The sequence below is a fragment of the Blennius ocellaris genome, assembly GCF_963422515.1.
Source record: "Blennius ocellaris genome assembly, chromosome: 20".
NCBI classification, from domain to species: Eukaryota; Metazoa; Chordata; class Actinopteri; order Blenniiformes; family Blenniidae; genus Blennius; species Blennius ocellaris.
Window position 1 is genome coordinate 1,723,011 of NC_137669.1, and position 26,154 is coordinate 1,749,164.

Here is a 26,154-nt window from a genome sequence, read left to right on the forward strand (position 1 = left end):
ATCACTCTTCTCCATCACTCTTCTCCATCACTCCTCTCTATCACTCCTCGCCATCACTCTGCTACATCACTCCTCTCCATCAATCTCCTCCATCACTCTGCTCCATCACTCCTCTCCATCACTCTGTTCTGTCACTCCATCACTCTGCTCCATCACTTCCCTCCATCACTCCTCTTCATCACTCCTCTCCATCACTCTTGCTCCATCTCTCTGCTCTGTAACTCATCTCCATCATTCTCCTCCATCACTCCGCTACACCGCCCTGCTCCATCACTCATCCCCATCACTCTGCTCTGTCAGTCTGCTCCATCACTCGGCTCTGTAACTCCTCTCCATCACTGTCCTCATCACTCCTCTCATCACTCTCCTCCATCACTGTGCTCCATCACTACTCTCCATCACTCTGCTCCATCACTCACCACCATCACTCTGCTCTGTTACTCACCACCTTCACTGGTGTGATTCAGATCAGTGTTGTTTTGTCGACAATGATGAAATGATTTCCTTGACACCATTTTTTTCATGATGATAAGGAGATGGGTATGGTCTCAATGTGACTCTTTGATGACCAGAACACAAGAGATAAGTCTTTGAGTTTTTGTTGACGAGACGAAAATGTTAGTGGGTGTTCTGTCATACACAAATGAATAATATAACTTTCATTTATATAGAGAGATGGAGCCTCTCCTCCTCCTGATCTTTTATGATTGTTCACAAGTGTGTAAATAGACGTGATATGAAACCTACATAGAGCCAAAAAATATAAGGTAGCTTCGGTCCAAATTCAGCTTTTTGTGCCATTGATTCTCCTGTGGCTGCCTTTGTGAGAAGGCTCCAACAATGTCACTGCCTGAGGGCGTGCTGTTTTCTGTCTTTGGACCTGAACTGGATTTGCAAAAGTTTATTCTGTCTGGCATGCTTGGAATTTCTGAGTGTCGCAGCATGATTGTCCTCTGTTCAGCATTCAGGAAAGAAAAGTTTCTGTTCAGGTGTTAAAGTGTGGATGGTTATCAAGATATATGTGCCATGTTATCTGATGACCACTTGCAGCTGTCGGTGATTCTCTCAAAATTGATATGTTAACCTCTTTTCTACTTTGTTATCTAAATCTGGGATGGCTGTTTTTGAAAAGTATTTCCACTCTTACAGCACCTGTTGAATATTTAGAAACTTTTGTGCACCAACTGGTGGCTTGACTCTTCTGGTCAGTTTCACTGTCATTCATGAGCTTCACTTGATAAAGTCACATACCAATACTTTCACATCTTTAACAGAATTAACAGTGCTCTTCCAAAGAGAAACATTTTAGCCTACAGTTTTAATTACTTTAAATTGACCGCACACACATAAGTGCTGGACAAACACATAATTTAGGTATTAAAGCTGATATGTGCAGCAGATTTAATAATTATTTTTATTTGTATTTTTTATGACAGTAGTGGAGCTGATATGTTGCTAATTTTAGATACTGTGGGATGCCTTATTCCCTTATTACCTTTCAACCTCACTGCGACATATGGACAAGTTGAGCATATGTGTTTCTCTTCCATTGCTCTTATTTTGGGCATATGTTCATTGCACTTTAACATATTCTCAGAAATAAAAGCACAATTGCAAAAGTAACAACTGCCTAACAGCAATGAAGTGTAACATGGAAGAATTGATCTCTATCAATGGGAGAGTCGAGACGAGAGTTATCAGTCTAGATAGGAATCTGGTTATTTTGCAAAAGCATTAAGGTAATTGTTGATTCTAAACCGGCATTTTCCTCGAAAAGACAAACTCAAACTCATTCAAACTAAAATGGCTGCCAAAAACAACACTGATTCAGATGATCTTCACTGGTAGGGCTGTCAAAGAGTAAAGCTAGCTGCTAAGCTAACATGCTAATGTCAGCGTTAGCCTCCAAATGTCTAAAATATTCTGCTTCCAGGAAATATTCAGGTTGGTGATTGTGTGATAACAAATAATGAAGAATATGAGTTGTTAGACGAGATTGATTCATTGATTTATAAACACCCCCGCCCCCCAGGCAACAGCCCTGCTCTTGAGACATTTGTGGGCGAGGACGTGAGCACCATGCTGATTGTCAACCTGCTGAGTGGCACCGAGTACAGCGTGAAGGTCATCGCGTCCTACACCACCGGCTCCAGCGACGCTCTGACAGGCAGGGCCAAAACCTGTGAGTACAGCAGCCAGTCTGTAGTTTGACACACCCAGACTCAGCCTGGATTAAAGGTCCTGGTTCTGGTTCTGGTTCTGGTTCTGTTCATGGTCAGTGCACCTTGGAGTGAACAACCTCAGCACGTACCTGGTGAAGACCAACAGCATGTGCTCGCAGTGGCAGATGCACCGACATGCCAACGCCTACCGAGTCATCATCGAGTCGCCGACGGGTGAGCCACGCCCGCTCAGTTGTACTTCCTGTCGCTGCCGCTGCACCACACATGTGACACAAACACTGCGCCGCACACACCAGGCCACACAACCCGCGCCACACACACCAGTCCAATCCACTTTATTTATATAGCACATTTAAACAACAAAGCGTTTCCAAAGTGCTGCACATGAGACTGCACATAAAAACAATAAAACTAAAACAATGCAAATTAGCTCCAACACTAAATAAGTATAAAACCATAAATAAAAATAAAAACAGATTAAAAACTACAAACACGTTTAAAAAATGTGTGTCGGTATGTGTGACACACCGTCACACATAGCACCACACACACCGCCACACACACCTTTGAACTGTGTGTCTACTGTAACACAAATAAATAAAATGAAAGTGTGCACTCTGGACAAACGAGGAATAGAAATGTATTTATAATGACTAAAAAACTGTGTGTGTGTGTGTGTGTGTGTGTGTGTGTGTGTGTGTGTGTGTGTGTGTGTGTGTGTGTGTGTGTGTGTGTGTGTGTGTGTGTGTGTGTGTGTGTGTGTGTGTGTGTGTGTGTGTGTGTGTGTGTGTGTGTGTGTGTGTGTGTAGGTGGTCACAGACAGGAGACCAAGCTCAATGGAGGAACCAGCAGACTTTGTTTCAACAACCTGAAACCTGACTCGCAGTATAAAGTCACTGTGTTCACTGAACTGCAGGATGGAACGGAGGGACCGGCTGTCAGCACCACGGAGAAGACACGTGAGAACACACATACAGACTGGATCATTGTGTATTTTTGTGTGTACGATTCATCTTCTTTTTGTTTCTCATCTGGATTGAGGTTTCTGTGTGTGTGTGTGCGTGTGTGTGTGTGTGTGTGTGTGTGTGTGTGTGTGTGTGTGTGTGTGACCTCCTATTCAGTACCAGTCCCCACTCTGGCGCCGACCAGGCCCCCCACCACCACGCCACTGCCTACCATCCCCCCAGCCAAGGAAGGTGAGGGTTAGCGTTAGCATCACTTGAAGCGTGGTCTCCAGTGTCAAGCTGATTGTTACAATCTCACTAAACTACTGTTTCAACAGAAGCTCCAGGTGTTTGAATAGAAAAAGTTCCTGGTTTTACTATAAAGAAGCAATAATGATGTTAGAAACTTGACCTTTGACCTTTTTATCATTCCCTCCTCTTCCAGTCTGTAAGGCTGCGAAAGCCGACCTGGTATTCCTGGTTGACGGTTCCTGGAGTATCGGTGACGATAACTTCCTGAAGATCATCCGCTTCCTGTACAGCACGGCCGGAGCCCTGGACCGGATCGGACCCGATGGCACACAGGTACCAACCAGGTTCCTGGTCTACAAGAACGAAACCAGAGACCAGTGGTCTGAGAAGGTTCCTGGTCCACCAGAACCAAACCAGAGACCAGTGGTCCGAGACACAGGTCCTGATGTCGACAAGATGTTTGACGAGTTCAGCTCGTTTGGTGCTTTGTGCGTTTGTAGAAATCTTTTGTCTGTCATGTAGTCTGGTCTGACTCCACACATCACCTCCTGGTTCACAGTGGTACTGCTAGACCAGTGAGTCCATAGATAAAACATGAACACAATTCATTGACACGTGGGAATGCTGCTGCCAGTCAGGAGGTTGAAGGTGTTCGACAGCGAGTGTTAATCAAAGTGTCTGTTCTCCAACAGGTCGCCATCGCTCAGTTCAGTGACGACACTCGCACCGAGTTCAAGCTCAACTCCTACGATGACAAAGAACGGCTGCTGGACGCCATCAACAAGATCTCCTACAAGGGGGGGAACACCAAGACAGGTGGGGGGTGGACACCAAAACAGGTGTAGGGGTGGACAACAAGACAGGTGGGGGGGGGGGGGGGAGACAGGTATGGGGGGACAACGAGACAGGTGTGGGGGTGAACTACAAAAAATATTGGGGGGGGTGCGGACAACAAAAGAGATAGGGGGGTGGACAACAAGTCAGATGGGGGTTGGATAACAAGAGTATCATTGGTTCCTGAGCAGCAGGAAGCAACAAACAGAATTGAATCTCCGGAATCTTTCTGCAGTCGTGATTCTGGTTCCTCCAGAAACCTCGACATCATCTGTGGAACCTCGAGAAACAGGTCATCTTCGTCTCCAGGCCTACAGCCGACCGCTTATCGTTTGTTAGTGTTCATATTCAATTAGCATTAGTGTTAACGTTAGCTCACTGGACAGCTGGATTGATTCTGAGGCTCCGTCTCCATGGCGAAGATTTCAAGTGAAAGCTGAATATTAATAGTGTCTTTTTATACCACAGTGGCGTTCAGACCCACTCGAAACAAGACATTCTGAAAACACTCGGGCTCCATTGCCGTGGAGATTGCTGTGCAAACAGGGCTGAAGCAGCTGAGATGTTTTTAGCCTGTTTCTCACAGAGCTCATTTATTCTGCTGCAGATAATGAAAGCACCTGGTCACCATGTTCTTTGGTTTCAGTGTAGAAAAGAGAAAGAAGTCAACTGTGATGAATTCCATTCACCGAAGGTACCTGGAACCTTTCAACCAGAACTTATTAGGAGACAGTGAGTTTTCATCTTAGTGCAGCTATTGACACAGATTAATGGTTCCTGGTACTTGAGCAGAATTGTTATGATGATTCCTGGTTATGATGTGTTCGGGTTTCCACCGCAAGAATTTGGGATTTTTCCAGATAAATAACCACACTCCAAAGGTCGACGCTTTTCGGTCGGCCTTCGGTCGGGGTACTCAGGACCATGGAATAGGTCTGATTTTGAGGAGCCATCTGCTGATTGGTCAGTGACGCCCTCAATATTTTAATATGTCAGCTGTATGAATAATTTAACAGCAGAGGATGGAGAAAATGCACCAGAATTGGTTCTGGTTACGCATAGCCATACTGCGTCATACAACTCCGTTCTATCCCGGCACTTTATTTTTTTTTGCGGGGGAAAGCGAGCAAAAAGAAATTGTTATGATGGTTCCTGGTACTTTATGAAAGTTGTTTTGATGGTTCCTGGTACTGGGTCCTGCAGTCAGAACACAGTTTATGATTTTCTGTGTTTTCCAGGTGGAGCCATCAAACATGTGAAGGAGAACATCTTCACAGTAGAAGGGGGAGTCAGGAAAGGGATTCCTAATGTCCTGGTCGTTCTCACCGATGGCCGGTCGCAGGACGATGTCAACAAAGTTTCCAAAGAGATGCAGATGGAAGGTTGGACTGCAGAGGTCTGAAGATGTTCAATAAAGAAAAGAAGAATGATTCTGACAATGTGTTGCATCTGGTTCCAGGTTACATCGTGTTTGCCATTGGCTTCGCTGATGCAGACTACGGCGAGCTAGTGAGCATCGCCAGTAAACCCAGCGACCGACACGTCTTCTTCGTGGACGACCTCGACGCCTTCAAGAAGATTGAAGAAAAGCTGGTGACGTTTGTGTGCGAGGCCGCCACTGCCAGTAAGTACCTGGAAATTCTCCACCTGGAATGTCTTCAGAGGCTGCATTACAGTTACAGTTACTACTCACTTACGTAACTATTACATGTAATGGCTACTTCTATCATTCAGAATGAAGAGACAAACTACTACAGCTGAGATTAGGATTAGCTCCACCATCTTGAATTAGGATTAGCTCCACTTGCTGAGATTAGGATTAGCTCCGCACTGTGTCTGGAGCTGAGACTACGATTAGCTCCACACTGCCCAGGGCTGCGTTTAAGATTGGCTATACACTGTGTCTCTAGAGCTGATATTGGAATTAGCTCCACACTGCCCAGAGCTGAGATTAAGATTAGCTCCACGCTGTGTATAGAGCTGATATTAGGATTAGGATTAGGACCACACTGTATATAAAATTGAGATTAGGACTAGCTCCACAATCTGGAATTAAGATTAGCTTCACACTGTCTGGAGCTGAGATTAGGATTAGCTCCATCAAATATGATTAAGAGTAGCTCCACCAGTGGAGATTAGGATTAGCTCCTCATTGTGTCTCGAGCTGACATTAGAATTAGCTCCACACTGTAGAGCTGAGATTAGGATTGGTTCCTCACTGTGTACAAAACTGAGATTAGGATTAGCTCCACCAGCTATGATTAGGAGTAGCTCCACCAGCGGAGATTAGGATTGGCTCCTCACTGTGTATAGAGCTGAGATTAAGATTATTAGTTCCACACTGTGTATAAAACTGAGATTAGGATTAGCTCCACCAGCTATCGTTAGGAGTAGATCCACCAATTGAGATTAGGATTCGCTCCACACTGTCCAGAGCTGAGATTATAATTAGTTCCACCAATTGAGATTAGGATTCGCTCCACACTGTCCAGAGCTGAGATTAAGATTAGCTCCACACTGTCCAGAGCTGAGATTATAATTAGTTCCACCAACGGAGATTAGGATGAGCTCCACCATCTGAGATTAGGATTAGCTCCACATTGCATCGGGAGCTGAGATTTGGATTGACACCACCAGTTTAGATTAGGATCAGCGCCACACTGTCAAGAGCTGAGATTAGTATTAACCCTACCAGATGAGAGTAGGATTAGTTCCACACTGTGTATCGATCTGAGATTAGGATTAGCATTACCAGATGGGATTAGGATTAGCTCTACCAACTGAGATTAGGACTAACTCCCCAACTGGGATTAGGATTGGCTCCACATTGTGTCCAAAACTGAGATTAAGATTAGCTCCACCAACTGAAATTAGGATTAGATCCACACTGTCTCTAGAACTGAGATTAGGACTCGCTGCACCAGATGAGATTAGGATTAGCTCCAGACTGTGGCAAGAGTAGAGATTGGGATTAGCTCTACACTGTATAGATCTGAGATTAAAATTAGAATGTATAAAACTGAGATTAGGATCAGATCCCCCAGCTATTTTTAGGAGTAGCTCCACCAACTGAGATTATGATTAGCTCCCCCAGATGGGATTAGGATTAACTCCATGTTGTGTCAAGAGCTGAGATTAAGATTATCTCCACACTGTGTCTAGAGGTGAGATTAAATTTAGCTTCACCAGATGAGATTAGGTTTAGCTGCACGAGCTAAAATTAAGATTAGCTCCACACTGAGATTAGAATGAACGCGACCAGATGAGATTAGGATTAGCGCCACACTGTGTCGAGAGCTGAGATTTGGACCAGTCTGAAGGTCAGTCAGCCATCAGTCTGACTGTCAGTCTCCATGTAACGACTGTTGAACGTCAGTCAACCGTCAGTCGTTACATGTATGATTTTACAAAAAGGTTTCAAGGTTTTCCAGAGTTTCTAATGAAAGTGGTTGTGGTGTTTTCCAGCTTGTCCATTGGTCCCGATGAGTGGAAGCTCCACTCCAGGTAAATTCACCACTTCACTTGTCACAAATTCATCCCTCACCACTTCATTCCTCACCTGATGTTCTTGATGGTTGCTGACGGATCTCTGGGTTCTCAGGTTTCCGGATGATGGAGCTGTTCGGGCTGGTGGAGAACCAGTATAGCAGCGTCTCTGGTGTATCCATGGTCCCTGGAACCTTCAACGCATTCCCGTGTTTCCACCTGCACAACGATGCTCTGCTTGCTCAACCCACCAGGTACGACTCAACGTTCCATTGCCGTCAGGTTCTCTGCTTGCCATCTGAGTTGATGGCATCCTCTGTGGCTGTTTGTTCAGGTTCCTCCATCCGGAAGGGCTTCCCTCCGACTACAGTGTGACACTGCTGTTCAGGCTGCTGCCCGACACGCCTGAGGAGCCGTTCGGCCTGTGGGAGATCCTCAACCAGAAGAACGAGCCACTAGTGGGAGTCATCCTGGACAGTGAGTCGCTGCTTCAGTCTAGAATAAACCCAGTTGATAGAGTTCAAATGGAGGTTGGTCGCCTGATCGCTGGTCAGTGGTTCGATTCCCATCGACCTGAACACACTGCTAAAGCACTAGCTGCTGTCAGTGGAAGTTGAACACCTCACATGCACGCAATCAGCAACCTCATCGTGATTCGACGGTTTAAGAAATGTTCTTTTTAGCTGTGTTCATGCTGTTGTGAACTGGGAAATTTCCCAGTGGGTCAATTCTCAGTCCTGTGAAGGCCTTCGTCCTCAATACTGAGCTTCAGCACTAGAACAAACTGCTGTAACACTCTGATAGCACAATGTTCCATGTCCCTGGATGCAGGCTCGCGTGGTTCAGTTGTTGTCTCCTCATTGGAATGTTGCAGGTTCGAGACTCTATCTTCCTTTGAGCACATGTTGAATTTCTTTGGAGCAAGATGAACTCCAAACTGCTTCTGGTGGAGGGATTGAACACCAGGCCTTTGAAAGCCACAGCCAGTGGTTTAGAGTTTCCTCCTTCAATTAATGCACTATTCTATTCTTCTCTACTCTACTCTACTGTCCAGAGATTCTCCTGTACACCTTTCACTTCTCTGTGCTTTGGTTTCAAGGTGTCCATGAGCGCAATAAAATCATGTGGTCAGAACTGAAGGCGCTACCTGGTGGTGTCAATTGGTTCTGTTAGAAAAGCTGCTGGCATCAGTTGATATACAAGCAGAACTTGGAGTGAGATGACACGGCACTGTGATTTGAAATTAGCCAAAAGGCTACCTGGACCTTCGGTAACAATCACATTGTTTGTTTGTAAAAAAATCGATTTCCACTGCAAAGTTTCTCTGTTTCTTCCAGACGGAGGGAAAACTTTGACCTTCTTCAACAACGACTATAAAGGACAGTTTCAGACTGTGACCTTCGAAGGACCAGAGATCAAGAAGCTCTTCTACGGAAACTTCCACAAGGTCAGTTGCTCTGCTATGTGATGCTCAATCTGTCAACTGATGATCGAGCCTGATGATGTCATATTACCATGATGACTGACTGTGATATTAGGAGAATGGCGTTTCCTGTCTACACCATTTTCAGTCCCACTGGAAGAATCTGGTTTGAGATGCTTGTTGCAGCATGTTGACGTACAGACACAGAAGGTTCCTTGTACTTCCACCCTAAAGATGACTGGCCCGAACAGCCCACTGCACCATATGACAAGTCTGTAATCTGGACAGACCTTGTGAGGAAACTGAGCAGTAAAAGTAATTTACACCTAAAAATAAAAAGCTGTTTCTGTCCTGCTCTGTTCCACAAGCTATAAAAGCTCTAAAACTGTTTCTGTCCAGTAAACCAGCAATGTGGAAGTTTCTGCATCGTCCAGAACCACAGCGCAAAGTTACAGATTCAGTTACTTCCAGCTGCCTCCAGTTTCCAGCTGCTGCTCATCAGTACTTTCGTGTCAATGTTACATTTTCAGCACAGACTTAGAAACACTAACACTTTAATTTGCACTTTGGACAAACGAGGAAGAGAAATATATTTACAATTCTGAGTGCTTCCAGTGTGTGTGTGTGTGTGTGTGTGTGTGTGTGTGTGTGTGTGTGTGTGTGTGTGTGTGTGTGTGTGTGTGTGTGTGTGTGTGTGTGTGTGTGTGCGTGTGCGTGTGTGTGTTATAAATAGCAACGTCACTTTAGTCTCAGTGACATTGTGACGGTGGAAAAGACCGGCCGGTCCCGGCTTGGCGGCTCGGGTCAGGGCCTGGGGCCTTGTGCCCTTTATCCTTCTCTTGTGGGCCCCTCTGGCCTGGGGGGGGGGGTCCTCTCTGCGCGCTCCGTCTGGTGCCTTCCGAGTTGGGACGTGGCTCTCCGGGGGGGTTTGTTGGAGCCTCCCCAGGTCCGGGGGGCTGCCGGGTGCCAGAGTGGCGGCGTCCAGCCCTGGTGTCCTCGGGCCCCGGGGTGGTACTGCGGGCCCCCCCACAACAGTTCCATTCACATCCAGTGGACAAACCACACACATGCACACACACATCCACTCCTCATCGATGAGATAGAAAAAAAAGAAAGAAAGAAAGGAGAAAAAATAAAGGAAAAGACCGAGGACAGAAACAACCAGGTCGAGGTTGGAGGTGGAAGTTGGTTTCAGGTGGAAGCAGGCGCAGTAAAGACAAACACCTGAAGGGGGCGACTATCCAACAAGAGAGGGAGGAGAGAAAGAATGAAATACAAAAACAAAAAAGAGGAGTCCTTGTCTGTATTTAGTCCTCCATGAGGTCCTGTTGATCCTGAACAATATCTCAGTCCTCTCAGTCCTCCATGACAACATGTTGGTCATTGTGTTGATTGTTGTTCCTCACGCAGCTCCACATTGCCATCAGTAAGACCAACGCCAGAGTCCTGGTGGACTGCAAGATGGTGGCCGAGAAAAAGATCAATGCCGCCGGAAACATCACAACAGACGGAGTGGAGGTCCTGGGACGGATGGTCCGGTCCCGAGACAACAAGGACAACTCTGCCCCCGTCAGTCCACTCACTCACTCACTCACTCACTCACTCACTCACTCACTCACTCACTCACTCACTCACTCACTCACTCACTCACTTGATCACTCTTCCTCTCAGTTCCAGCTCCAGAGCTTCGACATTATCTGTAGCACTTCATGGGCCGACCGAGATAAATGCTGTGAACTTCCTGGTCTGGTGAGTTTGTTCTTCTTTAACGTGTGGCTGTGCAGCTCGGAGCTCAGAGACGCTCAGTCGACGTCAGCTGCCTCAAACACTCCCATACATTTGATCAGCTCAACATCAACTTTACTTTGAGGCAACTCTTACAAAACACAAGCCAATTCTTAATGTCATTGTTGAAATCAATAAACCTTAACAGTTAATGAACTGCAAAGGTATTCATTCAATCATTCAGCCATCCATCATCCAACATTCAGCCATCCATTATCTTTTAGAAATTAACTCTTAGAAACTTGCTTCCTGAAAATCTGCCTATAAACCTCAGAGAAACATTGTGAACCTCACGGTGTTCATGTTGTTTGTTGTTGTATATCAGAGGAAGGAGGTGGACTGTCCCGCTCTGCCTAAAGCCTGCACCTGCACCCAGGACAGTAAAGGACCTCCAGGACCAGCTGGAGCTCCAGTGAGCACACACACACACACACACACACACACACACACACACAGTAGTCATGATTTTCCATCAGCTTGATTGATCTAATTGTTGTGTGTGTGTGTGTGTGTGTGTGTGTGTGTGTGTGTGTGTGTGTGTGTGTGTGTGTGTGTGTGTGTGTGTGTGTGTGTGTGTGTGTGTGTGTGTGTGTGTGTGTGTGTGTGTTACAGGGCGGTCCAGGAATCAGAGGCTCCCGAGGAGATCGTGGAGAACCCGGTCCCGTGGTGAGTGGTTGTCCTTCTGGTCTGAGGTCACAGTCGAGATCACAGACGTCGTCGCACCTCTTGTTACTCTTCACTTCTAATCCCAAACAACAAGCCACGAAAACACCAACACTTCCACTGTGGCCGGCAGGTTCTGGGTCTTTCTGGAACCTTGTAGGACTGTGACAAATGTTGTGGATTCTCGCTGTTCTAGAATTTGCTACATCGGTTCTCGAGCCGTCACGTTGTGGTGTTGGTGTATCAGAACACTCTTCCATGTTCGAGAAAGTTCAAACTCATTTCCACTGAGGGCCACATCGACATAATGTCTGCCCTCAAAGGGCCACATTGTAAGACATACAAATCTAACTAAATGGCAACAAATATATTGTCAAATAAATGTAACTACTCCACAATTTAAAATTAATCTGACTTCATTACATATTACAAATATTAACATATGCATTTGCATAAATATAAAAATATATATTGCTCCATTGAGTCTAACTTTGTCAAAGATCTGCTTGGTGTCAAAATGTGGACTTATATTGTCTCTTTGACAACCGACACGCCTCAGAACACTAAAGATAGACCATTTTTTCTCCATGATGCACAAACATGGATTCTCCTTCCTATCTTCCATGAAACAACCTTTCATCTGCATCAATTTTTCTCTTCCTGGATATTTTGGGATCATTTATATTTCTCAATTCTACTTGTTGAAAATTGCATTGATGTTTATATACTGCAATCTTCACGGGTAATATAATATTTATTTATTAATTAATTTGATCGGGACAAACACACACAAATTCACCATTGATCACATGCCCCCCACCAGGGGGCCCCCGGCCACACTATCCCCAACCTGCAGCACTGCTCTCCACTGCCAGGGGGATCCAAGGCCTCGCTCACAAGCGGGAGCACCGGAAGCTCTGGTGCAAACCCCACTCTGGCTGGCTCAGGCCATCCCGAGCACAGCGGGAGGCCAGGAACATGATGCGCAGGTATAAAAGACAGCAACGCTAAAGAACAAATCCTCCTGTGTGTATGGGGGATGCAGAGAGCCGCGTGGATCAGGCCGGAACTTTCTAACCTCGGTGGACGAGCAGAAAATCCGTGGAGTTACTTCCCTTTTCTTTTTTTCCTCTTCAACGGACCACATTACTCCAGATGCCTCAGCTGCAACCCAACTTCTTCACGCTCCAGCAGTGTAGCTCACTGGGACTCCCAACCTGAGGCTTACTTATGCAGCTGAAAGCAAAGCCTCTGGACTTCAGAATGTTGAAATCCGGTCCGGTAACACGGACAAGTTAGTGCAACCACACACACAGCATCGCACCGCCCACGAACGGTGCTGAACAACTACACGTCCCACGAGCAGTAAGTGAGCTTTTGTCTCGGCAGCATTGTTAGTGTAGCCTAAAGCTAATACATGCAATGTGTTCATTTTCTGTGTTTTCTGATAAAGCTGCATCTGTTTGATTACACGCATGAACGCAAACCCAAACTATCGCCAGAACTTTTCTTCCTCTCTTTTCTCTCTCTTTCACTAACCTGACCTCGCGAGCGCGTGCCCCGCACATGCCCACCGTCCGCTCGTGGTATCTAATCTCGATTAGATAATACACGCCACATTTAGCATCCGAACTGCATCCGAACACAATCACCAGAGTTCTAACTGGATGTTCCAACATTCAGCTAGAACTCCAACTCGGAACCGGACTGACAATGCCGTCCGTTCATCACGTGACCTCAAGAGAGCGTCAGCGGTCGCCTCAGTAACCCGAGTGAAACTGAGAAACTCATTTTGGATGAGGACCTGTCACGGCTGGGGGGGCCGGTGCGTGGAGCTAGAACCCAGAAGCAGACCTCAAAGCAGAGAATTGTTTGCAAACGTCAAAGTTTTATTGTGCAGGGAGGGAAAGGGGAGCTGGAACAGTTCTGGGGGGGCTTCTTGGAACCGGGACGGGACCCGGGGGAATCTCTGGGGGGCCTCTTGGAACCGGGACGGGACCCGGGGGAATCTCTGGGGGGCCTCTTGGAACCGGGACGGGACCCAGGGAATCTCTGGGGGGCCTCTTGGAACCGGGACGGGACCCGGGGGAATCTCTGGGGGGCCTCTTGGAACCGGGACGGGACCCGGGGGAATCTTTGGGGGGGCCTCTTGGAACCGGGACGGGACCCGGGGGAATCTCTGGGGGGCCTCTTGGAACCAGGACGGGACCCGGGTGGAACTTCTTGGAACCGGGACGGGACCCGGGTGGAACTTCTTGGAACCGGGACGGGACCCGGGGGAACTTCTTGGAACCGGGACGGGGCCCGGGGGGAACTTCTTGGAACCGGGACGGGGCCCGGGGGGAACTTCTTGGAACCGGGACGGGACCCGGGGGGAACTTCTAGGAACCGGGACGGGACCCGGGGGGAACTTCTTGGAACCGGGACGGGACCCGGGGGGACTTCTCTGGATCTCTGGTGTTGGAACAGGAACGGGAACGGGAACCACCCCGGGGAGTGAGTGTCCTCCCCGGGGAGGACACTCACTCCCCGGGGAGGACAACACCGACTCACCTGCGGCAGCAGCCAACAGGAGACCCGGGGGAACTCTCCACACGGAGTGAAGACTAGGCAATCCTCTGGCCCCGGACCTCCTCCCTGCAGGGCTTAAGAATGCTTGACAATCAATCAGCTGATTGCCTGCAGGAGTGCCAGAGAGGATCCGGTGCTGGAGCGAGGTGTGTGACTCCTAACAGGACCCAACCCACTCATCACCCGGTGGACGTTCGAGGTCACTACACCCATGCACACTGACCCTCCAAGGTCCGCCGCCACCTGGTGGAAACTCATGGTCATTACATCCACACTCAGATTTCCACACACACTGACCCACACTGCCCTGACCCGAGCCGCCAAGCTGGGACGGGCCGGTCTTTTCCACCGTCACAATGTCACTGAGGCTAAAGTGACGTTGCTACTTATAACACACACACACACACACACACACACACACACACACACACACACTCTTCCTTAGTACATTGTGGTTGCTGTTTAGTAGATTAGATCTCGTTTGTTACTTGGTTGTGTTGATTTATGATGATTTCTGAATTATTTATGAATAAATGCATTTGTGTATAAATAAAGCCTGTTAGCTGAATTGTTCGATTTCTGGTAATTATTGTGTATGTCACAGTCTGTGCTCAAATCTAACACCTTCCCTTTTATTTAAGATTGTTATATTTACACAGAAATATTAACTAACTTAAATAACCCTTTTTACAAATGAGACTGATATTTTGGTATTGGCTATTTCCAGTTCAGCTGGTGGTGCCCCAATTTTGTTATTAATTGATAAATAACCAATTTATTCAAATGAATAATTTTTCATAAATAATTTTTTGATAATTTAGTCACTTTTAAGTAATTACTCAATTACTCTGGGAGTTGTTAATGAGTAAATGGCCATTTGCTTCCATAATTTCAGTTTTTCATAAATTATTTGCAGTCATCTATTACTTTTAGTAATCTATTACTTGCAGTAATTTGAATGCTAATAACCAACCATAAATCCCAACATAATCGTGGCAAGGGTGAGGCAGTTTTATAACCAGTGTTGTTACAATATCTGCATAATTTATCCTGAATTGTCTTTTCAGGTGTCCAACCAATAACTTTGTTTCTTGCAGGACTAAGTGTTCGAAGAACATGTTACAGCACTGCTAAACAAAATCAGTTGTGTTTGTGATGCGATTAAGGCCTTTTTCTTACATTTTCATGCATTCTTTTGTTTCTGGTAGAGATAAATGTACACTAACCCGCCCTATTACAGTTTTTCTCAATCACTTTGAGACTAGTTTCAGAACCTTGATGTCATTTTACACAACTCTAGATACAAAACTCAAAACAGTCAGCACTTATATCACAGACTGTCCAATGTTCAAAACATTGCATTGTTTATTCATATCTTTACAGAATGCTTGCACTCACACAATAATTGGTTCAAACAACTAATTTATCATGAAATACCATAGAGACATATCTTTAAATCACACACACGCAACATACACACAGTTTCACTGTTTAGTCGTTTGTACAACCTGACACACAGCCAGGGGTGTGTGACACGAAACACCTGCCCAGTGTTGGGGGAATTGACTATCTTACTGAACCAACACCTAGTCCCTCCAGCTTTTCAGTTTGAAGACCACAGGGTCCCGGTCTGCTATGACACATATCCATCAGTGCTCAGCCGCACCACAATGCACTTTCACAGCTCTTTCACTCCTTTTCAGGAGAGAGGAAAGAGTTATTCTCCAGCACCTCACAGTGCTATCAGCTTTGGTCCTCCACTCACTGGAGACCTTCTTGGTCATCGTGACCCTCACTCTGTCCACCGGAGAGAACCAGGGGGGTCTAGCTCAGATGACTCGGACCATTCCGGTCCCCCAAGGGAACGTGGTCTTCGGACCCGCCAACTTGAGTCCCTTGCAGAGGACATAGAGCAGTTCAACCCAAACCACCCCGAGGTTAGTATAGAAGACTACCTCCAGGAGGTTGAACACTGCCTTCTCAACCTGCCTCATCTTTCGTCACGAGAGAAGCTGAAGCTTCTCTGGAAGACGACGTCCATGAGCATCCATGTTTACATGCAATCCCACCCACCTGCATCAGAGACCATTACTCAGCCCTCTGTCATGCACTTAGGGAAGAGTGTTCTCTGTACTAAGGGCCACCTACTTCCAAGGTCGCAATGCACCAGGGTCGGACGACAACCAGACTTCCAAGTCCCTCTTTGTTAACAACTGCCGCAACAGTGTGCGGTTCGATGTCGCCCTGTTCTGCAGGACCACAAACCCCACAATGAAAAACCTCCGCAAACACACGCAGAAGGTGTGGGAGCTGCGCCACCGTTGAGGTGAAAACCATGATGGTGACACCAGGATCCTGAAAACTCGGGCAACAAGAAACACGATCCCGGCACCTGTCGGCCACAAGGTCCCCTCCCCCACACCTGCTGCAGCTTGGGGACCCATTTGATGTCCACAACCTCGACTATGAGGTGGACAACCACACAGAGATAAGCGATCAAGCAGACCAAGACCTCACCACTCCCAACGGAGAGGTAAGTCTAACAACTGAGGCAGAGGTTAGACCAAAAACCACTGGGACACGTACGTCCCACAGTGGATTAAAATCTGCATCAAAGAGGTGATGCAGGACCTTGAACCCGCCTGGTCAGAAGGGACCCGGCTCCACTGAGGAACCGGACTCCCAGTCCCTGACCGCATGACTAGGCCGGATGCCCCTTCCCTCCGCACACAAAGTTTGCTTTGTCAGGAGGAGGAGGAGGAGATCCAGGAGGTCAAAGAGGCCCTCAGAGCCAACAGAGGAGCCTCCTTTGACATTCTTGGGTAACCTTGTGCGTGATGGCTATGCCAACTGCATATACACTTCAATGATGGTAGGGGGTGTAGACACCCTCGCCCTGCTTGATCCTCGGTCAGAAATCACCCTCATGTGTTCAGCCACCTTCACACAGTTTTCTAGAACCATGGCTGTCATAGGAAAGCCACTTTAGGTGGAAAAGTGTAGCATAAACATCCGAAGCGTCACTCAGGACTCGTCACCCATCGCTCAACGTGTCTGGGTCGACATAACTTTCCAGGACATGTCAGTGACGCATCCCATCTAAGACACTGATCGGAACACAGAGGAACTGCTTATTGGTCAGGACCTCCTGAACCGATTGGCTGTGCTGACTGACTGCCACCAACGGCGGCTTTGGTCCCAAGTCACCAGCCCGAATCCCCTTGGCCCAGAATCAGGCCACCAAGCTTTCAACAGCAAAGTTGCCGCCATCCAGTCCAGAGGTTCTCTACCAATACTTGGGTCTCTTCCAAAGTCCACAACCAAAACCATCACCAGCTCTCGTCATGTTTACCTCGAGCAAGGTTCTCAATGGTGCACCGAAAGTGATATGGTTGTGCACGCTCCGATGACTCAACCAGAGAACACAGACACTTCAGGTAAACAGACCATGTCTGTACCAGAAGAACCTTATTCAGGTTTCGAGTCAAAGACCGAGCAACACTCTGCTAAAGTTAGCGCTTTACCACAGCAGAAACGAGGAGATACATTCATTGAGGTCCGTGATTATCACAAGATCTTTGTGCAGGACTCGCAGGAAAGGGGGGTCACAGACCTCCACCCGGTGCGTGTCCCCGCTGACCGAGAGGCACTGTCATCTTCTGTACACCAGTACATAGTCTGTCTAGCTGCATATGTGGTAAAGCGGTTCTGGATCACAAAGGTGGACCCCGCTAACCACTACCAGCTCGTTTCTTCCTTTGGCAACTGCCAATCCACCTGGAACCGGTGCCAGTTTGGTTACTTAAACTCACCATTGGTGTCTACCATCCTCCCCACACAATGTTGAACAAAATTGTCACTCACGGCAATCTCATTTACGTGGATGACTTCCTCATGCGTCACTGCACCTTTGAGGAACATTTAGCCGAAACACGATACGTCCTTTATCAACTTCTGGTAGCGGGAACCAAACTTGCTCTCAGCACAGTTCAGCGGTGCCGCACCAGAGTTGAACACATCGTGCTCATAGGTTGCGCTCATGGGATTGAACCCCGGGCAGGGAGAGTTCACACCATTCAAAACCTCAGAGCCCTTACTAACCTGTCAGAACTTGGGAGCCTCCATGTGGTCTGCTGCCACTCCTCACAATCCACCAGGGACTGTGCAGGGAGTGCTGGACAACCCCCCCCCCTCCTTAGCAAATACCAGCCCTGGGAGTGGGAAACTCCTGCAGAAACATATCTCTGTCTCACAAAAGAGAAACTCTGCTCAACATCCTGTCTGGCCCACCAAGACCAGGACAAAGAGTTCCTCCTTGAGACAGACTTTCCCACTCATTGCCTCAGTGCTGCCCCATGCAGTCACATGACCCAGACACAGTTGTGGCTCACACCAGCAGACTGCTTAACAGTGAGGAGATACAGATCTCTCACTGCAAGAGAGCTTTCGCCATGACGCAGACTGTTCCATCCAATCATCACAATTATGATAAACATGTCTGTCAGGGCCTCCAGCTCCACCTTGACACAGCCACCCCGCCTGCTGGCCTCCTTCTAAACCAAGAGTTTAGTCACTGGACCCTCCCATCTTCTGTCGACTCAGACAGAGGCACACATGCCACATCCAGTGTCATGGCTGCCCTGTATGACATTTTGGTAATAAGGCCAACCTCCATTCACCAAACAATTCCCAATCATCTTCCCAGCTTGACCGGGTCAACCACATCACCACCCACATGCTCCGGTATTGCAACAGCGGTGGTAGAGATGGAGATGTGAGCCTCCAACAGGTGCTGGTTACCAGTCTGTCCACCGCACACCACTCCACAGGTTCCACTCCCTCCAAAACGATGATTGGTAGAAATGACCTTTTACTGGACCAACCAGAAGAGGTCAGTTTTGTCACGGTGTGCACTGCAGAGCCACTCAATCCCTTTACTCCCTCGGAGTAAGGTCAACTCCTCCCCTAGCGAGGGGGGAGAACCTCCATTCCAGGAGCAGAACAGATTTTTATCAGTAGGGTTTAGTGACAGCGTGCTCAACTCCCATCAGGTGCATGTACTAACCCCTGCCACCATCAGAAATCTAACTCTGCCTCCTTAGACAACGTGAGCAGTTACAAAGCTCGAGTTGAACCATTCAGGGAAATATAGACATTGCAAACTCATATCCAGCTCTATTAACACCACTGAGCATGACTTAGACTCAGTGGACTATTGTTTAGGAGAAATAACCCCTGTGTGTAGTCAGAGATCTCACACGAGATTGTAGGGAGATGAGCTCCTCCGTTAGCAGGTTCAGTACAGGTAGAACCACCTTACTTAGCTCCACTAACCTGGGTTGAGCAATTTCTCAAGACTAACATCACCATGGTTACACAACCTTCACAGATACATCTGACATAGTCTCTGCAGTGCTATTTTCACCTCTGTGAAACCACAGAGCCGAGAGTTGTGATTTCTTCAGAACTTAGCCATTATTAACAGAAATATTGTGTGCAGTTTGAAGTCTCTGTAGTGAATGTTGGGTTTTGGAAGGAAACACACATGTACACCTCCACACACCACACTCCACTGGCACTCACAGCCAGAGCAGGTGCACCAAGACCCCCCAGACGGCTGGTGGTTCTTGGATGCATGCTCACTGGTGAACCATCGCCGATGTCGTTGCACACGCCAAGTACAACCACATCCAAATTTTACAGATCAGACTTGATTCCCTGCATCCGGTACCTCCACTTTTGTAAACTGGCCCATAAACATGTCACGAGCTAATCCCTATCCTCTGGGAGGTGTGGGAGGAGCCTACTAACTATTTTCTAACCACTTGTCCCCCTTTCCCTTTCCTTTTCTTAACTCTGGTACTTCATTTTCATTCATGTTTGGCAAACTATGAAATGAGTATTTTGGTTGTAGGAAGTTAGAAAAGAAGTTAGAAGTCTGCCCAGACTGGTCTCTCTGTCTGCCGAGACATTAGCCTCCCACATGAATTGTATGAACTGTTGGACTGTTGTGGACATGATGTTTTCCCAAGACATTGAGACGTTCATGTGGACTTCATGGATCATATGGACTATATGGCTCAGGTTTTCTCCAAAGATTGTGATCCACACTTCGGAACAAAGGGGGGAGGTTGGGCCCTGTGCATCCATAGTTCACTCATCGTCATGAAGGGGGGGTGAACCGTGTTTCTTGGCGAACACCGAGGACCGCATGGTCAGCCCTGGAAATCCCCTATTGATCATGTAACCACCACTGGGCCCCCGGCCACACTGTCCCCAAGCTGCAGTATTGCTCTCCACTGCTAAGGGTATCCAAGGCCTCCATCACTAGCTGGATCACCCGCCCCGGAAGCTCGGGGGCGAACCCCACTCTGACTGGCTAAGGCCATCCCGAGCACAGTGGGAGGCCAGGAACATGACGCACAGGTACAAAAGACAGCAACTCTAAAGAACAAATCATCTTCAAGACAGTTTTGTGTCAGGCCAGACGCAGAGCTGCCTATGGGGAACGCAGAGAGCTGGACGTGGACACGAACCAGGCCGGACCTTTCTAACCTCGCTGGACAAGCAAAAAATCTGTGAAGTTTTTTCTTTCCTTTTCTTTTTTTTCCTTTTCAACGAACCGCTTCGCTTCTTTCGGTCATGACCCATAGCTCATGACCATAGGTGAGGGTAGGAACGAAGATTGACCGGTAAATTGAGAGCTTCATCTTTTGGCTCAGCTCCTTCTTCACCACGACAGACCGGGCACAAGGGCACTCCACTGACCTGAAGGGGGCAAGCCACCTTTTTCCGGTCGAGAAATATGGCATCGGATTTAGAGGTGCTGATCCTCATCCCAGTTGAATCACACTCGGCTGCGAACCATGCCAGTAGGTCCTGGTTCAATGGAGCCAGCAGAACCAGCAGGTCCCGTACAGGGACCGGAAAGCCCTTAACAAAGGATCCTGGGCTCCATTCTCCCCCCAACCCCCCACAGGGAACCCCCCCCCCCCCCCCCCCCCCCACAGGACGTCTCGAGGGACGTGGTCGATTGCCTTCTCCAGATCCATAAAACACATGTGGCAAACTCTCATGAACCCTCAAGCACCTGGTGGAGAGTATAGAGCTGGTCCAGTGTTCCACCATCAGGATGAAAACCGCATTGTTCCTCTTGAATCTGAGGTTCAACTAACGGTCGGACCCTCCTCTCCAGTACCCTGGAATAGACTTTCCCGGGGAGGCTGAGGAGTGTGATCCCTCTGTAGTTGGAACACACGCTCCGATCCCCCTTCTTACAAAGAGGGACCACCATCCCAGTCTGCCAGTCCAGAAGTACTGTCCCCGCCCCGCCACGTGATGTTGCATAGATGTGTCAGCCACGACCATCCCTGCATGTCCATAGACTTAAGGGACTCGGGGCAGATTTCATCCACTCCTGGTCCCTTGCCACGAGGAGCTTAGCAACGTCCTCGGAGACTTCAGCCCAAGTAATAGACAAGTCCAGCTGTGAGAACCCAGCCTCTGCTTCCTCAGTGGAAGACGTGGTGGTGGGATTGAGGAGGTCCTCAAAGTATTCCTTCCACCGCCCGACGACATCTCTTGCGGTCAACAGCTCCCCACCTCTGCTTTAAACAGTGTTGGTGAAAAACTGCTTCCCCCTCCTGAGGCGCCGGATGGTTTGCCAGAATTTCCTCGGGGCCAACCAATAGTCCTCCTCCATGGCCTCCCCAAACTCCTCCCAGACCCGAGTTTTTGCCTCCACCATGGCCTGGGCCGCGGTATGCTGGGCCTGCCGGTACTTCTCAGCTGCCTCTGGAGTCCTATGTTGAACTGCTGTTAGTCTGACTCGTCACCTAGGACCTGTTTGCGTTGGGAGACCCTACTGGGGGGTAGAGACCCTACTGGGGGGTATAATGCCCCCCCGACAACATAGCTCCGAGGATCATACGAGTACTCAAACTCCCCACCATGATAAAGTAGCAGTTCAAGGGGGAGTAATACAAAAGTAATACAAACGTAGTACAATTGTCATGCATTGTGGGAAATATAGTTTATGGTCAATGCAGTTTTTTGAAGATGTGGCGAGCTCGAAGAAACACACCTCACTACTTAATAAAATGATATTTTGTAGTAGATGCAAAAGTCCATAAACAACAGTCAATTACATTTTTTTAAGCTTTTTTTTTATTCTTAACACTGCTCTGCCCGGGGCTTTCTGGAGGGAGCAGCCACCCCGTCCCCCTCCAAACCCGCCGGGTGGTGCACCTTGTTGGGCTCTCATCCCTCCGTGTGGCGGGATGGGCGGTTGTCCGCTGTCATTTGGAACAAAGGTCGGCACGGAGAACATCTTGATATGGATATGCACAATTGCAGAATGACTTCTGTGTCAACAAAGGCACATGTAATTAGCATATTTTATTATTTGTACCTGCACTCACATTCGTACCTGCTCTCACATGTTCCCAATAGACGTGCACCACAAGGCTTGCACTCGTGTACTGTGCGTTTATTGGGAACAATACGGTATTTGTTTTAAGATAATCAGACCTTTACGCCCTCGCGGGCCACATAAAATAACATGGTGGGCCACATTTGTCCCGCGGGCCTTGAATTTGACACGTGCAATAGAACAAACGCTGGAACTCCAATTCTCCATGAGAGTCATGTTCTAGAGCTTTGATATAACAGACAACTGATTCTAGAACCTTCACTCATTCTGGAAGTCTGACAAATGCTAGAACATTTGCAAATTCTACAATTCTTCAGTTTTAAAAGTCTGATATTTTGTGGACCACCTCAAACCGCTCCACCCAGCAGTGTCAAAGTGTTGGATAGGAAGGAGACATTTTGGTGGAGACAGAGCAGCCTGATAAAGTTCAGTTTTATTTGTTTGTTAAATGTATAAATTAAACATTTGAATAGGGACGGTGAAAAGGCTCAGTGGACTTTATGTTTGATCCTCAGTTACTGGAGGGGGAGGTGGAGGGTGGAGGAGGTCGTCTGTCTCCACTACCGGTGCACTCCGCAGCAGTGCGTCCTGAGTGCATAGCGGTGCAGCACATTCACACTATTTATGTGCTTTCTCTGAAATTACACTGATTTTTACTTTGTCACAATTGATAATCAGTTCTATCCACCACTCTATATCACTTGAAGATGAAACTATGAAATGTTGGGATCTCACAAAACCACAGAAAGTTTGTTCATTTCTAGGGAAAGACAATTTTCATTTGTCATGATACACAGTCATGACACATGAATTTGGACCCAAGGATGTGATTGACCATCACACCCAGTGGGGGGGGAAATATTTCCACAGCAGACCCATGCAATCCTCCCCTGCTTTCTGCTCAAAAGACACTTCCCCCATGCACTCCGCCAGTCACCGATTGGTTGAAGCTCTCAGGATTTGACACCTTCAAAACCACAAACTTTCAACAAAAAGCCTGCAAAATCAGTCTTGCAGAGAGTCTTGCAGCGAGTCTTCTCCTGTGAACACCCAGCAGCTCAGCTCACCCAGCATTAGCATACAGCTAACTCCAGAGGCCTGCAACCAGGGCCTTCACTCCTCAACTCCTCTGCTGACCCGACCACGAGGGTCAGACCTTCCCCTGATCCAGAGACCACCACCCAGAGTCTGATCTCCCATCAACCAGGAAAACCAACCAGACAGGACCAGGGAAACGATGCCTCACAGGGCTTCTTTGTGTTTTCTTCAGCCAGCAGGAAAGCCATCACAGACCTGAGCGACCAGCTCCTCAGTCTGGACAAAAGGAACAACCAGGAGCTGCAAAGGACAGCTCCTGAAACCTCAACTTCATCTTCGACTCCTCAGCCTGCTGAACCTGCAAACCACAGTGGAAGTGGGAACAACAACTGGGCTTTACCTGAGATTAGTTAAACCTGATGCTATGATAGAACTGTTTAACTTTATGAAGATGTGTTGATTCTATTACAGTGATTGAGTTCTATAGATAATGATATTAGGAGCAGTTATCAACCTGTAAACCAACGTTAGCTCTGCCACAGACACAGGGTCTGCATGCTAATTCTCACCCCCATTCTGGCTTCCTTCCACTGGCTGCCTGTGCTTTTTAGAGTCCATTTTAAGATTATTTTATTTGTTTTTAAGTCTTTAAATGGTCTGGCCCCGCCTTACCTCTCTGAGCTTATTCATTCATTCGCTCCTGCTCGGTGCCTCAGGTCAGCTGACCAGCTGCTCCTGGAGGTACCGAGGTCCAAAACGGAAGCTCAGAGGGGAAAGAGCCTTTTCGATTGCCGGTCCTCACCTCTGGAATGCCCTCCCCCTCCCTGTTAGACAAGCCCCCTCACTGTCCATTTTTAAAACTCGTCTTAAAACACATTTTTATTCTTTGGCTTTTACCCCAGCGTGAGACTCTGGTCTGGTTTTAGTGTGAATGAAACTTCAGTGCAGGATGGAAGCTGGAGATAAAACAGGCTTCAACGATGCTTCTTCGTTTGGTTAAAACATGTTTAATATCGAATAGGATGACATTAAAAAAATCAAAAGCTGATGACCGGACAGGGTGAGAGAAGCGACTTCCAATATGCAACTCTGACACACAAAAAGAAACTCCGTGGCTTATATGGTCAGCAACATATGCCACTAATTAGTTTACGAGAATCAACATCCCCGATGCCACAGCATCTACGGTCCCACTTCTGACACCTCCTAACTTCCTTAAGGCCAAACAGGAAATACATGGTGAAACATTTGGCCTACCATTTGCCCCTGTCCTGTCTCTGCTCAGACTCTCTGGAGCCGGCCTGCATACTACAAAGAAGAGTAGCATGATAGTAAAATAAGAAATAAAACATATATGAGAAGATATAAGAAAATATACTTCAAGTGCCTTCGTTTTTTTTTTTGTTTTTTTTTACTTTTTATGTTTTGTTTATTGTTTTACCATCTGATTGTTTTTATTGCTTTAACTTTTTTATTGTTTTTATTGTTTTAATGTTTTTATTTTGCCTCTTATATTTTTATTTCAATGTACAGCACGTTGTCTCAGCTACGGCTGCTTAAAGTGCTTTATAAATAAAGTTGAGTTGAGAGTTGAGTTGAGTTAATATTTGCTTTACTAACTAGTTAACTCACAATCCTACACATATCACATCAAAGACAACATCACACAGTAACTGAACACCATCTGACGACTCCTGACGTTTTACAAAACAAGTCTCATTCACATCAACTCATTCTAGAAATGGTCCTTTAGCAGAGACACACAGGAAGCAGACGCTAAAGACTAGCTTCCATGTTCCATTGTTCTCCAGCACATGGTGGAGACCCAGGACAGACTTCCTGTTCTCTGATAACCTCCATTGGAATGGAGTTTCTTGTGATCCACCATCTTGTTTTGTAGTTCCATCACACGTCTCACACACACACTCCCTCGACGTCTCTCTCTCTCTTTCTCTCTCTCTCCACACACACACACCAAGCTGTATATAGGTAGTTAGAATCTGTGTTTATTTGTTTTCATTGTATATAAATATAATGTTTGGAATCATACTTGCTGTTTTATTAATGAGCACAACGGTGAATGAAATGTCGACTCTTCTGTGTCAAGAACTCCAAAATCCTTCAAGCTTTACTGTTAATCCTGGTAATTGTAATTAATTTAACTATTAATTGAAATTCCTGATTAACTGTTTAGTATATCTTATGAGACTGATAGAACTGAATTGTCTATCATTTCCTGTTAAACAGATCATACTCTGAGGTATCTGATACAGATCAGATACAAATTTCAATAACATAATTAATAACTATCTTTGATAAATATTAATCATTATCGATAGCCAACCACAACATAAATGGTTCCGAGTGATCCTTATGAGGTAAGAAATCCCTACAGAAATATGAACATGGAGTTGCTGATTCAGTAGTAATGTTTCGCACAAGAAACATCTATACCACTGCAGCTTGGCTGTTTATGATCACATGGATCACCAAGTCTGATATTTCAAGATGAAAAGTGTATGAGAGTAATCTGGCTTCAATTCT

The 26,154-nt window shown here is 47.0% G+C and overlaps 1 protein-coding gene across 1 annotated transcript in view; it reads left to right on the forward strand.

Moving 5' to 3' along the window:
- Positions 1-26,154, forward strand: part of col14a1b (collagen, type XIV, alpha 1b) — a 106,696-nt gene that overhangs the window by 63,664 nt on the left and 16,878 nt on the right. Inside the window, exons 22-37 of the mRNA XM_080515985.1 lie at positions 2,033-2,182; positions 2,280-2,396; positions 2,993-3,142; positions 3,305-3,379; positions 3,573-3,712; positions 4,072-4,195; positions 5,452-5,595; positions 5,673-5,837; positions 7,679-7,717; positions 7,815-7,953; positions 8,034-8,176; positions 9,037-9,146; positions 10,533-10,691; positions 10,794-10,871; positions 11,233-11,319; positions 11,520-11,573. Coding sequence (XP_080372111.1) covers positions 2,033-2,182; positions 2,280-2,396; positions 2,993-3,142; positions 3,305-3,379; positions 3,573-3,712; positions 4,072-4,195; positions 5,452-5,595; positions 5,673-5,837; positions 7,679-7,717; positions 7,815-7,953; positions 8,034-8,176; positions 9,037-9,146; positions 10,533-10,691; positions 10,794-10,871; positions 11,233-11,319; positions 11,520-11,573 — 1,874 coding nt within the window. The remainder of the gene's footprint in view (positions 1-2,032; positions 2,183-2,279; positions 2,397-2,992; positions 3,143-3,304; positions 3,380-3,572; positions 3,713-4,071; positions 4,196-5,451; positions 5,596-5,672; positions 5,838-7,678; positions 7,718-7,814; positions 7,954-8,033; positions 8,177-9,036; positions 9,147-10,532; positions 10,692-10,793; positions 10,872-11,232; positions 11,320-11,519; positions 11,574-26,154) is intronic.